The 16,054-nt window shown below is 38.2% G+C and overlaps 1 protein-coding gene and 1 non-coding gene across 2 annotated transcripts; one reads left to right on the top strand and one right to left on the bottom strand.

Moving 5' to 3' along the window:
* Nucleotides 1-6,803: 6,803 nt before the first annotated feature.
* LOC102661452 (uncharacterized) lies at nt 6,804-7,298 on the bottom strand. Its single transcript, XM_006591576.1, has one exon. It carries the CDS (start codon nt 7,296-7,298, stop codon nt 6,804-6,806), a length of 495 nt encoding a protein of 164 aa, XP_006591639.1.
* Nucleotides 7,299-13,676: 6,378 nt separating this feature from the next.
* LOC112998466 (small nucleolar RNA R71) lies at nt 13,677-13,783 on the top strand. The gene has a single exon (XR_003263568.1). It is a non-coding gene; the product is annotated as a small nucleolar RNA R71 (small nucleolar RNA).
* The last annotated feature ends 2,271 nt before the right edge of the window (nt 13,784-16,054 follow it).

The raw sequence follows: 16,054 nt of genomic DNA, 5'->3' as shown, positions 1-16,054 counted from the left end.
ACAACTAACAAGTATGAAAATTGTAAACTTTTTTTTTGTTAGGGTTTAGTACTTAATAGGTAAAAATAGTTATCTTTGTTTATTTTTTTGTGTATTTCATATGCAGGGTTGAATATGCTCATTGGGCCTTAAAAAGACTACTACAAAATAGCCTTAGAGACCTATATAGTGTTTGGGAAGCCATAACATGATCACGCTGCAACACACTGAAATTAAGGCCTCTTTTGAAACAAGTACACATGTGGTTAGACATGTTTTTAAAGTTACCTTATACAAGAAACTACTTGACATGATATCAAGGTATGTTTTATACCAGATTATTGTTGAGTATGAGCGTGTGACTTATGCTGGTATTGACAGTTATCATTATGGATGTGTAATGAGAACTACTCATGGTCTTCCTTGTGCATGCGAGCTAGCTAGATATGTTGTCGGTAGCATACCTTTGGGTGTAATCCATATGTTTTGGTGGAGGATAAGTTTTTTAGACCAAGGGTTATTTGAGTCTGAAGTCAGCATAACTGAAGAGATGGAAACCATATACAAGCGGTTTGAGGAACTTGATATTTGTAGCAAAGTTTCTCTAAACTCTATGTGTCCTCCTCTAGAAAACGTCAAAACAAAAGGTGCTCAAAAGAAACCGATGGCCAAACATCAAAGATCAACAAAATGTAATTATTTGAGTATGTTGTTCACTCCTAGGTACTACTTGTTTTATGGAAGTGAAATCTAACCGGCAAGTGTACCGAGTCGTCAAGTAAATAATAAAGCTGTATGAACCGATTATGGAACTTAGGGAACTTGTTTCATTTGGCAAAGCATCATTCATCCAACAAGCATTTGTACAAAGAATTAACTATCATGAATTAAAAAGAAAGGTGATTCTATTCTAGTTAAAATAGTAAATGTGAGCAAGTGGGTGTGAAAACAGATATGTAAAAGCGTTGAGTCCTCCTACTGAGATACTTGATTCAATTAATTATATTTCTCTATTTAAGGTTATTTATGTGTTCTATGCTAAGGACTACAATACCAAACACCGATGTCTTGAGTTTGGACTAATTCTAACTAAACCTCGTTCTCGGATTCCTCATCGAACTTAGCCTAACCGAACAGCGTTACGACTACAACATAATAAAAACTAAATTATCGCACTCTGTGTCTAGACATACGAAAATCTAGCCCTGCTCTATCCAGTTCTAAGGATGCAATACATTTTTCAATGCTAAAGCTCCTAACAGCACACACAAATGGGTGATCAAACCACAAGCATGTGATAATTAAGCACAGATAGAAGCAATGAACACATAAAACAACTTTAAATAGATATGAAAAAAGTTTACATCAAGTACTCAGCAGAATTTCCCAACAAAGGGATTTAGCCTTCCATCACAAGGAAGCGCCTTTTACAATCAAAAAGTGGGCTTTCAGAGAAAATACCAGATTACACAACTGTGGGAATGTCTCCTCCACCTCTAGGAACCTAGAAATCTCTCCTATACCAAAGATCCTCCTAAAAGCTAATGGTTTTCCTCCTTGCTCTGTTTTTTGCCTCTTTTTTCCGTTCTTCACCAAGCTCTCTTAGTTTATTCGGACTCTCCTTTTCTTTTTCTTCACTTCAGGCTTAAAAAGGGATTTCTGACCTCGAAGGCTCACTTAGCGCCATTTTCGCGCTTAGCGCGAGTAAGTGAACTTTGGCTAAGCTCGCTTAGTGCTAGAAGGGGATAGATGACTCGCTAAGCGAGCAGTGAACTTTCGCTAAGTGTGACAAGCACGCTTAGCGCTAGAAGGGGACAGATGACTCGCTAAGCGAGCTGATCACATGCTGAGCACGAACTTGCATGGCAGACTCCCTTCCAGATTCCTCTAACTCGCTAAGCCAGCTGCTGCCTCGCTTAGCAGATGATACTTGCTAAGCGCACAATCTCAACTTAGCGAGACAACAACTTCTGCACCTTCCAAATGTTTACCTTTTTACATTAATTCCATGTAAAGAGCTTCTTCTGAGCATAAACTCATTTAATCGAGAAAATATTTACAATCCTACAAAAGGAACCATAAATTGGGGGAAATAAATACATTTTGGAAAACTTTTCTATACAAAAGTTAGTCGTAAAAGACGACTAACAAACTCCCCCAAATTTATAGTTTTGCTTGTCCTCAAGCAAAGAAAGAATAGTTCACTTGTCCTCAAGTGACAAAATAACAGTGGTTATTCACAAAAGTGTTTGTTCCAAAGAATTCAATCACATGACATGAGTGGCATACAATGTTTCAATCAACAGCTTTTCACAAGACATGCAGTTTTTCAAAGGTATGAACATGATTATTAAGAAACACAACTGAATTAAACTAGTAAGCAAGACAGATATCAAGGAAGGATCATCAACCAATGCCTCACGGTCACTGTTTCACTCAAGCATAAGTGTTTAGGCTCTTCATCAATCAACAACCAACACAAGTCTCAATCTTTGCATTTCATCTCATGCCATACAATTATAAACACACAAATTTAATTTGAAGAACTTCACAAGGCTTGCAATGAGGCTGGGCTGCAAACAAATCAAAGTTTTTCTAGGATGCAAAAGCTTAAGTTCTAGTAGAGCATTCATCCCTAGATAAACTCTTTTAATTTTTTTATTTCCAGCTTCAAATACTTGCCTTTAAGCACTTAGCTTCACTTTTTCTAATAGCACACACACTTTTATTTTTAATACTTACAGTTTTTTTTTTTGAAAGCACAATAGCTCTTTACTTGCTACTTATTGGTTTACTGGGTATGTTGTGATTTCCTTACCATTAGAAATTGTCACCCAATAAACTCCCCCAAATTTGGGACAAATTTGCTTTGAACCACAATCTTGTTATGAATGATGCTCTCCTATAACTTAAGACAAGGTAGAAGGAGATATAATTTACAAGCTCAGGGTTCAGATCAAGCAATCAATTTCAACTCAACATGGGTGCAAAGGATAAATCATTTCATTCACAAAGTAAACTTTTTGGCTAAGTGGCTCCTTTAATCAAAACATGGCCTTCATCATATTCAAACTCATGCATTCATTCCATAATCAGAGATTCATGCAAAAATCATTACTTAATGCTAGTTTTTCTCTCACAATTAAAGATCACACACTCACCGGATTGTGGTTAATGAATGCCTTCAAAATCAATCTGTCAAACTAACTAACATTTTTAGTCATGATCCTAATCCATGTTCTTTCTCTTTTAATTCCTGCATGCTCATTCAAAGCATATGATCTATGCATTACCCTTCACTCAAATCATGCAATCGATCATTTCAAACCAATCACCAAACACGGGATTTTCAAAATCAAACATCAAACCACTACATAATATAAATCTGGACTATTCAATCAAGCTTTAGACAAGCTAGCATGCAAACTAAAAACTGAAATAAAAAACTACAACTGAATTTTAAAAACTAAAACATAAACATAAAACTAAATTATAAAGTGTACTAAAAGCAGAATAATGATAAAATGTTCAAAAGACATGAAAATAGAAATCCTATCAATGGTCCTACGGTGGGTCCTAATCCATGGCATCCTCCTCATCAGTCAGATTCAGCACAAGCATGCCTACTAGTGATCCCTGTGGGGTGGTCGTCTCTAGCACTGGTGTAGATACTAGTGATGCCTGTGGAGTAGCCTCCGTAATGTCTTCCTATGTAGCTGGATCTGACTCTTTATCAGCCTTTGGAATGAATGGCTCTAGTATCTCTGGTGTGGCCTCTGAATCCTCTAACTCTGAATCATCCTCCTGAGTAGCTTCTGGCTGAGGCTCCTAGGCTGCGGAGGCCTCACCTCCTTCAAAAGAAGAAGGCAGGACTCCTGGCCAGGCACCTACATAGAGAACTCTTCCATGCTCATAATTGGCCAAATTATGTAAACTCTGCATCACCTGGTATTGACCCTGGTGTAGGCTCTGCAACATCGACACTATGAGGTCTGCGCTCTGAGTGGAGGTGCCGAGAGTAGCTGGGACTGGTGGTGGATAGGGAGAAGGTGCAGTAGAATCCTAGGGAGCAGATGAAGACAGGGCCTCAGATCCTCTAGCCCTGGCTTTGCGGGTCCCTGGAAAAGAGACCAAAGGGTTATCCAGGTTCCAGCAGTTCTTCTTTATGTAAGCCAAATTAATGGCTGGGTTAAGGGACTCGAAAGTCAGAGAATCTAAGGTGACTCCTCGGGCCATGCATAGAGCAGTAATGAGGGTTGGAAATCCGAGCCTCGAGGAGTTGAACTGGACCATCATAGTGATCTATCCAGAAATCTAAGAGCCCACATCCATGTCCATCTTCATGACTAAAGCATACACCAACCTTGCCCTGTCCATGTTCATATCAGAGGTGTGTGATGTAGGGGTAAGGTTGAAGTATGATAGGATGCTCCAGGATTGCGCCAGAGTAGTGAGATCCTTCCTCAGAAGCTTTGATGGCAAGTCCTCTGCATTAAGAACAAATTCCCTCCCTGGGATACACAATCAGGCAGCTATCTCCTGAGGGTCTGGGCGTGTGCCGCAGAACCTGGAATATGCATTAAACTTTATCAAGTGCCCTCTAAACCTGACCTGCTTTGGAGATTTATCCTTTGGGTCATGTAGATTTGCGTAAAATTCTTTCACTAGAGCCACGTCGATGCTCCCCTCCATGAGGTTAGTCAGCTGCTTATGCCAGTTTCTTCACTCAATCTCCCTTCTGAAGTCACCATACTCCATCACAAATAACTTCACATTCCTTTCCAGAAGGATGTTCTGGGTCAGAACGTTATCAGCATAACGATCCCAGGCATTTTCCAAGACAAATTGATGAGTGTCATAATTAGGTTGGGGCATGGAGGTTGTGGCCTTTCTTTTTCTAGAAGCCATCTGCAACAAAGGAACCACAGAAAACAAGTTAGACAGGTTTTTATTTGAATTAAAAGCATAAAAATAAAACTGAAAAATAGACTAGGTGTTAAGCGAGATTGGTTTGGCTTAGCGCGCCTCATGAAAATTAACTCATGCGCTCAGTGCGACAGAGGTGCACTTAGTGAGTTAACACAGAACATGACTTTACTGCATAATTGCTCACTAAGCCCAATTACACAATTAACGAAACAGAGAAAACTTTGCGCTTAGCGAGCCAGGCTGGCTTATCGCATGAACAAAATAAACATAACAAAGAAAATGATGCGCTTAGCGAGCCAAGTTGGCTTAGTGCATAAACAAAACTGCAGAAAAAACACAAGTGCCTTGGCTTAGCGAGCAGGCTTGCTTAGCCAGGCTTATTCAACCAATAGAGCTGAGTGTCTTAGCGATCAGGTTCACTAAGCCACCAACACACAAGCAACAAAATTTTTCTAAGTGTCTAAAACACATTACTCACTTAGCGCGGCATGCCGGCTAAGCGAGTTCATACAGAACATTAAAATATTCATCAGAAAAGATGAACTCGCTTAGCTGAACAGGGCCAGCTTAGCGAGTTCATCTGGAAATTCAAATATTCAATAAGAACTTATGAACTCGCTTAGTGCACAGGCGCGCTTAGCGAGATCATCAGATTTTCCAGAAAAATTTGGGGCTTTTCAGCCCCTTAATATAGACCTCTATTAGGCCATCAAATCCTAACCAAAACATGTCAAAATAACATACATTGTATGCGAATCAAAACCCCTAACACTATTCTAACTAACAACTAACCTAGCATCATGTAATCAAAACAAAAATCGAAGCTTTAAACAGTAAATTAAGTTAACTAACCTAAAGTTCAAAACTTGAAAAATAAAAGCAAAGTTAAAGAAGCTTACTTGGATTGCCGAAGTGAATACAAGAAGAAGCAAGGAGAGCAAGCAAGATAATGGAAGCATAGTGCAAAGAGGAAAAGTGTTATTTGAAATGCCCAAATGCAATTTTTAAGCGTAATGAGAAAAGTAACTGCTTAAGGCAATTAAGCCTTATTTTTGGCAGTTTTGAATGCCTCGCTTAGCGCATCGACTCGCTAAGCGAGCAATACTGATGGTTGAGTTTTCAAAGTCATGTGCTTAGTGGGCCAACTCGCTTAGCCCAATGCAAAAATTTGAAAATCCAGAAAAATTTTTGGGTTTAGCACGAAGAGTCGCGCTTAGCAAGTTTTGCAGCTCTAATTGGCCTGCAACTCTCGCTTAGCGGGCCATGGGCCAGCTTAGCGAATAAACATGCTACCAGATGCAGTGAGTGGGTCTCGCTTAGCGAGGGTGCCTCACTTAGCGCAATTCACATAATTACAATTCCAGAGAAGTTTTAGCGCTTAGTGAGCAAGAGCGCTTAGCCTAATTCAAAAGAATTAAATTCCAGAGAAGTTTTTAGGCTCATCGCACAGGATCACTTAATGAGACCTTTTCAGCCAATAAACAGGGGTCAAGGCGCTTAGCGCAAGCAATAGCTTGCTTAGCGCATGAAGAAGATGTCGCTTAGCGTGAAGGGTGCGCTTAGCGAGTGGACTACTGAAAATTTTTCTAAGTTATTTTTCGTCCACAGCTTCATAGAAGCTTGATCAACCCCTTTTTCAATGCTAAACATGCTGAAATATGCTTCATGCAACCATAAACAAGCAAGATAGAACTAAATGCAATGAAAATTAAAAAGGACTGGGTTGCCTCCCAGGAAGCGCTCGTTTAATGTCATTAGCTTGACGCATCTTACTTTCATGGGTCTGGATCGAACTTTGTTCCAACCTTCAAAACCTCTTCTCCATACTCATTCACCGGCAAGCAAACATTTTGGTCCAGCAATTGTTTTTCTTCATCAAATAGATCAAAACTTATCTATTGATCTTCAATTCCCATCTCTAACTTCTTCTTCCCCATATCCACTACACAACTGGCAGTTGACATGAATGGACGCCCCAATATCAAAGGGATCTGGGCATCCTCCTCAATGTCAATAATAACAAAATCAGCTGGGAAGGTAAAGTTCTTCACTTGGACCAAAACATCCTCTATTACTCCATATGACCTGGTGATGGAGTGGTCTGCTAACTGCAGAGTCATTCTTGTGGGCATTATCTCCAACTCTCCTATCCTCCGACACATAGAGAGCAGCATCAAATTAATACTTGCTCCTAAATCAATAAGAGCTTTTCCCACTGAGACTGTACCGATCGAGCAAGGAATAGTGACACTGCCTAGATCCTTATGCTTAGGTGGAAGAATGCGTTGAATCATAGCACTATAGTTTCCTTCCACAACTATGGTGTCACTATGTATGTACTTGCTCTTTCGGGTTAGCATATCCTTCATAAATTTAGAGTAGAGCGGCATCTTCTACAGAGCTTCTCTGAAAGGCATAGTGATCTCTAGCTTCTTGAAGATATCAAGAAATCTAGCCAGATGACGTTTTTTATCCTTCCTTGAGGGTACCAATGGGTATGGCACCTCTTTCCCTTCAGCTGGAGCTGATTCTTTCTTCTTGTCTCTAGCAAGCTCACTCTTACTCTTTTTCTTCTCTTCTCTCTTTTCTTCTTTTTTATTTATTTCATTTTTTTCTTTTTCTTTTTGTTTTTCTTTTTCTTTTCCCTCTTTTTCTTCTACATGTATTTCTTTTTCAGTCACAATTATTGGCGTCTCTCTCAACTGGTCATCATCCTCTTCTTCCTCTTCCTCAAGTTCACACAATGGTTCAACTGGTTCATGTGCTAGTTCAATTACCAGCTACTATTTTTCTTCACCTACCCTCTTCTCATCCTTCTCTTCTTCAGCCATGGTTGTCATCCTTCCATGAATCATCACAGCTTTACACTCATCCTTTGGATTGTTTTATGTGTTTGCTCCAAATTTGTTGGAAGAGTTGTCAGCTAGTTGCTTGGCCAGCTGCCCTACCTGGATCTCCAGACTTTTAATGGACGACTCAATGCTCTTGTGATTTGACATGGAAACCTGCATGAACTGAGCAAGAGTCTCTTCCAGTTTTGTCATCCTCTCGTAAAGGTTAGTGATCGAGGTCATACCCGAATCAAATAAACATTAAAATGTAGTAACTAGGAAGTGATCCTAGGTCGTTTCCCAATGAGCAATGATACACCAAATGTTCATGACAGATAGTAGGAAAATAGTAACGAATGGGGGGGTTGTTTGCTTTTGTAAATTAAACAGCGAATAGATGTGAATTAGAAAATATCAGAATTAAAACACATTGATTCCCCTTGATTCACAAGCAAGTCTCTAATCCTAGGTTACAAGAGTTTATCCTTTATCAGTTGAACCACTTAATCCAACCCTAAATTAAATTACTAAGCGAAATTTAACATAAGGCATTCATTATGTGATTAAGCAACACATACACCAATTAATCATAAACGATCATTAAGCATGAACATAATTAAGCGCAGAGACAATTAATCAAGCACTAAGCATGCATGATTTAACAGCAGCAAATTCAGAGTAATTAGTGAAGAGGAAAAACTGAACAGAATTTAACAGTAATAATAGAACCTCAAAGAGAATTGTGCTTGATCCTCAAGAGAAAGCAACGTTGGAGATTTAGCCTTCCATTAATCAATAGAGAACGAAATTATAGATTGAAGAACGGAATTTTATTGCTAAAACGAAAAGTCAAAACTAGAATTGCAAAACGAAAAAGTGTCTAAGAAAAGCCTAAAACTAAAAACGAAAACAGGAGAGAGAGGAGAGAGAGGGCCTAAATTAGAACCTTGGTCTGTTATATAGTTTTTCAGCCCCAAAGCTTACAAATTTGTTTTAAATCCAAGCCCATAAATAAAATCAAATCAAATCTAGATAAGATAAGATCTAGATGAAATAATATCTAGATGAGATCAAATCTAAATAATATCTAGATAAGATAAGATAAGATCTAATTTTGTAGAATAAAATAGTCTGCCCTCTTCAAGTCCAAGCCCAAGCCCAATTCTGGATTCAAGCCCAATTCTTCATTAATTCCTGAAATTAGATTAAAAACATCAAATTAGCTGAATGGGCCCAAATAATAAAACTGCCTAATTAATTTGACAATTAAGACTAATCAGTAATTAAAATGGTGCAAAAAGGGTTAAGAAATAGGAGAAAATAATGGCACATCAAAAGCCCCCAAACTTAGCCTTTTGCACTCCTGGGCAAAATGAAATAAAGAACAAAATCCAAGGAATGAAAGGAATGGGTAACATCAAATTAGCTTACGTATTTCTCAATGAACGTCAAGGAATGAAAGGAATGGGTAACATCTAACATGAAGAGATCCAAAGAGTCAAGACATTCGTGAAAATCATCCAAGCAACCCAATCATGGCAAAATAGTTAATCAGCTCAAGAATGAAAAATGATTAAGCCTCACAAGATATACACTTTATCTCTCAAGTGTCAAGGCTACTGTTTACTCTCAAAGCACCCATGAAAACAAACACCACATAGACTTGGCAAAATTCTAAAATTGACAAACAACTTGACAAACACATGCACATTAGGATCAAAAGGTCTTTAAAGGTTGTAATGGGGCCAAGGACAAGGTAGGGAAAAAATATGGAATAAGTAGCTAAATCCCAAAGGAATAATGGAGCAATGGGGAATAAGTGGAAATTAAGAACAAGTAGTAAACCCAAACCCTCTAACATCAACAAAATCAGCCAAGGCTCCCAAATCAAGTCCTCATAACAAGACCTCATTTATTCAACTTCACTTCTTTTCTTCTTCTCTTTTTTTTTTCTTTTTTTTAATTGTTTTTAACAGTACAAATTTGAAGATTAAAGCAAGAGCTAGGCAATATATATATACATCAAGCATGGCCAAAATAAAACATTAAGCATGGCCAAAAATTATATCTTCCAATGAAACATACCCCCCCCCCCCCCCCCCCCCACTTATTCCCAAAACAATTCCAAAGCTCCAAAATTCCTTAAGGGTAAGGTGATATCATGGTTTTTCGCTTAAGGCTTGTAATGAGCTTCAAAACAAAGAAAGGAGAACATAGGCTCAAAGGGGCTATCAAAGGGATTAATTCAAGGTAAGTCCATTTGGCTAGAAGCTTATAAGAACAAAATTGCCTAAATCATTTCCAAATATGCATGTGAATTAGGAAGCATCAACAAGAATCAAGCTAAGGCTATTGTGCAAGCAATCAATGGAGAAAAACATACCAAAAGATTATGATGATGGATGGCTCAAATTCTCACAAAGGTAAACTTATCACTTTCAAATTGATCTTTCAAAACTATCATGACATGTAGAGGAAAAACAAGGATTTCAAATCACAAAATGTCAAGAGACTTTTATTTTTAGAACAATTACCCATTTCTTGAACATATCCTATAATTCAAAGAAAAATATGCAAAGTTGTACATGCAAATAGAATTGACCTAAAATATTAAACTAGAAACCCAACAAAACTAACAAAACAAACAAATTTAACATAAACAAAACTAGCAAAACCAAAAAAACACTCCCCCCATACTTAAACAACACATTGTCCTCAATGTAGCACAATTAAAAGATTAAAAGCAATTAAACCATCAAATCGAATCGGACATATGTAATAAAAGTAAAGGAGGAGATAGGAAAAGAAAAACTCCCTAAGTCATGGTGGAAAAGAAGTAAGCTGAAGTAAGGAGATCTTTTGATCAAGGACAACCCCCAATGTGTAATTGGATGCATCGCACATTAGCTCAAATGGGGCTGTCCAATCAGGTGCCTGAATGATAGGGGTGGTAGTCAATGCTCTTTTGAGGTAATGAAAGGCCTCTTTGCATTTATCATTAAAGCCAAACTCCACCTTCTTTTGCAACAAGTTGGATAGTGGAAGGGCTACTTTGCTAAAATCTCTTATAAAGCGCCTGTAGAATCCTGCATGACCAAGAAAAGATCGCACCTCTCGCACGCAAGAAGGGTAAGGCAATTGTGAAATAACAAAAAATTTTGCAGGATCTACTTCAATGCCCTTATTGGAAATAATGTGGTCTAAAACTATACCTTGCTCAACCATAAAATGAGATTTTTCAAAATTTAGAACAAGGTTAGTTTCAGTGCATATATTCAAAACTTTGTCCAGACTATCTAAACAAACATCAAAAGAGGATCCATATACAGTGAAATCATCCATAAACACCTCTATGCAATTTTCTAAAAAATCACTAAAAATACTAATCATACAACGCTGGAAGGTACCAGGGGCATTGCACAGGCCGAAACGCATTCTCCTATAGGAAAAAGTGCTAAAGGGGCAAGTGAATGTGGTCTTTTCCTAATCCTCAGGAACAATATGCATATAACTAGAAAAACCATCAAGGAAACAATAGTGAGATTTACCTGCCAGGCGTTCAAGCATCTGGTCAATGAATGGCAGTGGGAAATGGTCCTTTTTGGTAACCTGGTTCAGCCTCCTATAGTCGATGCAAACTCTCCAACTGTTCTGCACCCGAGTAGGAATCAACTCCTCCTTCTCATTTTTTATCACGGTGAGGCCGGTTTTCTTCGGGACTACCTGGATGGGACTCACCCATTGGCTGTCGGAGATAGGATAAATGATTCCAACTTGTAAAAGCTTGGTTACCTCCTTCTTCACTACATCAAGAATCACCGGGTTGAGTCTTCTCTGTGGCTGTCTTACAGGTTTAGCCCCATCCTCTAAATTTATCCGATGCATACATGTGGATGGGCTAATACCAGGAATGTCCGCCAGGGTCCAGCCTATAGCCTTCTTATGCTTCTTGAGAACAGATAACAACTTCTCCTCTTGCTCATCAGCAAGGGAGGCAGATATAATTACTGGAAAACTTTTGCTATAATCCAAGTAAGCATATTTTAAATTTGATGGCAGAGGCTTCAATTCTGGTGTGGGCGGCTGGGTAATGGTACAAAGAGATGGTTTCTCAGCCTGTACCTCATAAAGAAAGTTAGAGGTATGTGTACTTCCTAAAACATGGTTAGTTCTATCTGACTCTAGAAAATCAATCTCAAGAGGTAAAACATCACTAGACATGTAATCAATATAAATTTTAGATTCACTCTCAGCATCAAATTCAGACATATGATCGAGTACAAATTCAGATTCAATGCATGAAGAGTGACAGGCATGCATATTAGAATGAAGATCAGTCATGTATTCATCAACAATATGGTCAATTATTTCAACATGAAATACAGAAAGATCTTCAAATGGGTGTTTCATAGCATCAAGAATGTTAAAATGAATAGTTATATCACCAAACTCCATAGATAGTGTGCCTGCATATACATTAATCTTAGTTCTAGCAGTTTTCATAAAAGGTCTGCCTAGAATGATGGGAACTGAGCCTTTAGAAAATCCCTCCTCCATATTCAAAATATAAAAATCAACAGGGAAAATCAGTTCACCAACTCTAATTAAGACATCCTCTATGAAACCAGCAGGATAGGCAACACTTCTATTAGCTAAATGAATTACCACATCAGTTGACTGCAAGGAACCAAGAGATAGAGAATTAAAAATAGACAGAGGCATCACACTAACAAAAGCTCCTAAATCTAGCATGGCATTGTCAAACTTATTGTTCCCTATAATACAAGGTATGTTGAATGTACCTGGATCTTTACATTTTCCAGGGATTTGGGGAACATATTTACCAATCAATGCGGAGACATTTCTGCCCATACTAATTCTTTCACTTCCTTTAAGCTTCCGCTTATTAGTGCACAGCTCCATCAAGAATTTAGCATATCTTGGAATTTGCTTTATTGCACCAGCAAAGGTATTTTTACCTCTACTTTTCTAAATGTTTCCAATATCTCCCTCTTTGCCTCTTCCATTTTTTTGTTGGAAATTGCTCTTGGAGGGAATGGAAGAGGGATATACTGCTTCTGTAAATCAAATTCACCTGCATAGAAATTGTTAGGTAACTTACTCTTTAAATTTTTGTCATCGTCTTTTTCTGGAGTAGAGTGAAGTTGGGCAAGTTCATTTACGGATGAGGAAGATGCTACTGGTTGAGGTCCTTGACACTGTTTTCCCGACCTCAATGTAATGGCACTCACATTTTTGGGATTCTGGACAGATTGAGAAGGTAATCTGTCAGAATTTTGGGATTGTTATTGATTTAACTGTGTAGCCAATTGTTCCATCTGATTATTTAAGCTCTGAATGGAGGCTCTGGTCTCTTGTTGAAACTGCATGTTTTGCATAGTCATTTGCCTCACAATTTCTTCAAGGGAAGGTTGCGGAGGGGCCTCAACTATTTGCTATTTCTAGGGTTGTTGCTGTTGTTGTTGTTGCTACTGGATTGGTGGAGGAACGTATGGTCTGCTTGGGCCAGCAGCATTTTGAAAATAAGGTTGTTGTTGTTGCTGCTGCTGTTGTGAAGGGCAAAGGTCTATGTGGTGGTCGGCAGAAGAGCATAAACCACAGAGTCTGGCGACAGGTGCAGATTTTTGTTTCATGGCCAGTTGGGTTACCAGGTTAACCAAGGCATCTAGTTTACCTTCAAGCTTCTTAGTCTCGGCTGATGAAGATGAATTCGTGGCTACTTCATGCACTCCTCTAATGATAATAGCATCACTTCTGGCACTAAATTACTGGGAGTTTGAAGCCATCTTCTCAATTAAATTTCTGGCTTCAGCAGGGGTCCTGTCTCCAAGAGCTCCACCACTGGTAGCATCTATCATACTTCTCTCCATGTTGCTGAGTCCTTCATAAAAATACTGGAGAAGAAGCTGCTCAAAAATCTGGTGGTCAGGGCAACTGGCACATAGTTTTTTAAATCTCTCCCAGTATTCATATAGGCTCTCTCCACTGAGTTGTCTAATACCTGAAATATCCTTTCTGATGGTCGTGGTCCTGAAAGCAAGGAAAATTTTTTCTAAGAATACTCTCTTGAGGTCATCCCAGCTCGTGATAGACCTTGGAGCAAGGTAATATAGCCAGTCCTTTGCCACTCCCTCTAAAGAATGAGGAAAGGCCTTTAGAAATATGTGATCCTCCTGGACATCTGGTAGTTTCATGGTGGAGCAGACAATATGGAATTCCTTCAGATGCTTATGTGGGCCTTCACCTGCAAGGCCATGAAACTTTGGAAGCAAATGGATCAGTCCAGTTTTAAGAACATATGGGACATCCTCATCAGGGTATTGGATGCACAAGCTTTCGTAGGTGAAATCAGGTGCAGCCATTACCCTTAGAGTCCTCTCACGGGGTGGAGGTTGTGCCATATTCTCAGAATGTTCAAAATTAGAATGTTCAAAACTATAATGCTCAAAATCACCAATAACAGAATGCTCAGGATGCTCAAAAGGTACTAAATGATGTCTAACTAATCTATGAAATGTCCTATCTATCTCAGGATCAAAGGGTTGTAAGTCAGATGGATTGCCTCTGGTCATACACTATATTTAGCATGCACAACTAGTTGCCTTCTTATGCAAGTAACAGTGTAAGTTTGAACTAAAACTACCATTAAATGATATACAAATTACTTGAAATTTTGTGAGCAGCCTTACAAAATGATGAGAAGATAGCACAAAAAATTTCAAACGAAAATTCAAAGTCTAACTATAGAAGTTAAAAATGGTAAGTTAAGAAAAATAAGAGAATAATACTTGGAAAATAAAAAACTTTTGACAGAATCACAATTTTTGGAAGAAGGAGACCTCAGCCAGCCTACGGCAGGTTGCCACGACATGGGAAATTTTTTTCTACCCCAAATACATATATAATAATTGCGATTCTGATAACCGGAGCAAAAGTTATGGCCGTTTGAAGTTTAGACAAAAATTAAATTTGATACTTCTTTTTGAACTTTCAAATCTGACCAAACTAAGGGCTCCAGCTATTTTTCCCACAAAATATGGATCAAAAGAAGTGACCACAAAAAAATTCAGCAAAAAATAACAACTATAGCTACCAAAACAAAAAATCCCAATTAATTCAGCAAGGGTGGTCTCTAAAATTTGTCGCTAAGGGATTTCCACTACTACCCTGTTTTTCAGCAAGTGTTCTATTCAGCAAAAGTGGTCGCTAAATCTGTCGCAAAACACTATTCACAGCAAAACATCAAAACTGAAATAGGGGAAGCGCTGAACAGAAAAAAACTAAAACAGAACACACAATAAACAAAATAACAAGGTACTAAACAATACTAACACAGCACTAACACAACACGAAAGAATTAAACACTAACACAAGAATTAAACACTAACACGACACCAACTACTATGAACCTTTGGACACTGCTCCCCGACAACGGCGCCAAATTTGATCGAGGCCGTACCCGAATCAAATAAACATTAAAATGTAGTAACTAGGAAGTGATCCTAGGTCGTTTCCCAACGAGCAATGATACACCAAATGTTCATGACAGATAGTAGGAAAATAGTAATGAATGGGGGGGTTGTTTGCTTTTGTAAATTAAACAGCGAATAGATGTGAATTAGAAAATATCAGAATTAAAACACGTTGATTCCCCTTGATTCACAAGCAAGTCTCTTATGCTAGGTTACGAGAGTTTATCCTTTATCAGTTCAACCACTTAATCCAACCCTAAATTAAATTACTAAGCGAAATTTAACATAAGGCATTCATTATGTGATTAAGCAATACATACACCAATTAATCATAAACGATCATTAAGCAAGAACATAATTAAGCGCAGAGACAATTAATCAAGCACTAAGCATGCATGATTTAACAGCAGCAAATTCAGAGTAATTAGTGAAGAGGAAAAACTGAACAGAATTTAACAGTAATAATAGAACCTCAAAGAGAATTGTGCTTGATCCTCAAGAGAAGCAACGCTGGAGATTTAGCCTTCCATTAATCAATAGAGAACGAAATTATAGATTGAAGAACGGAATTTTATTGCTAAAACGAAAAGTCAAAACTGGAATTGCAAAACGAAAAAGTGTATAAGAAAAGCCTAAAACTAAAAACGAAAACAGGAGAGAGAGGAGACAGAGGGCCTAAACTAGAACCTTGGTGCTGTTATATAGTTTTTCAGCCCCAAAGCTTACAAATATGTTTTAAATCCAAGCCCATAAATAAAATCAAATCAAATCTAGATAAGATAAGATAAGATCTAGATGAAATAATATCTAGATGAGATCAAA

Source organism: Glycine max, chromosome 11, assembly GCF_000004515.6.
Source record: "Glycine max cultivar Williams 82 chromosome 11, Glycine_max_v4.0, whole genome shotgun sequence".
Taxonomy (NCBI): domain Eukaryota; kingdom Viridiplantae; phylum Streptophyta; class Magnoliopsida; order Fabales; family Fabaceae; genus Glycine; species Glycine max.
Note: the sequence above shows the minus strand (reverse complement) of the source record. Positions and strands in the feature narration are given on the sequence as shown.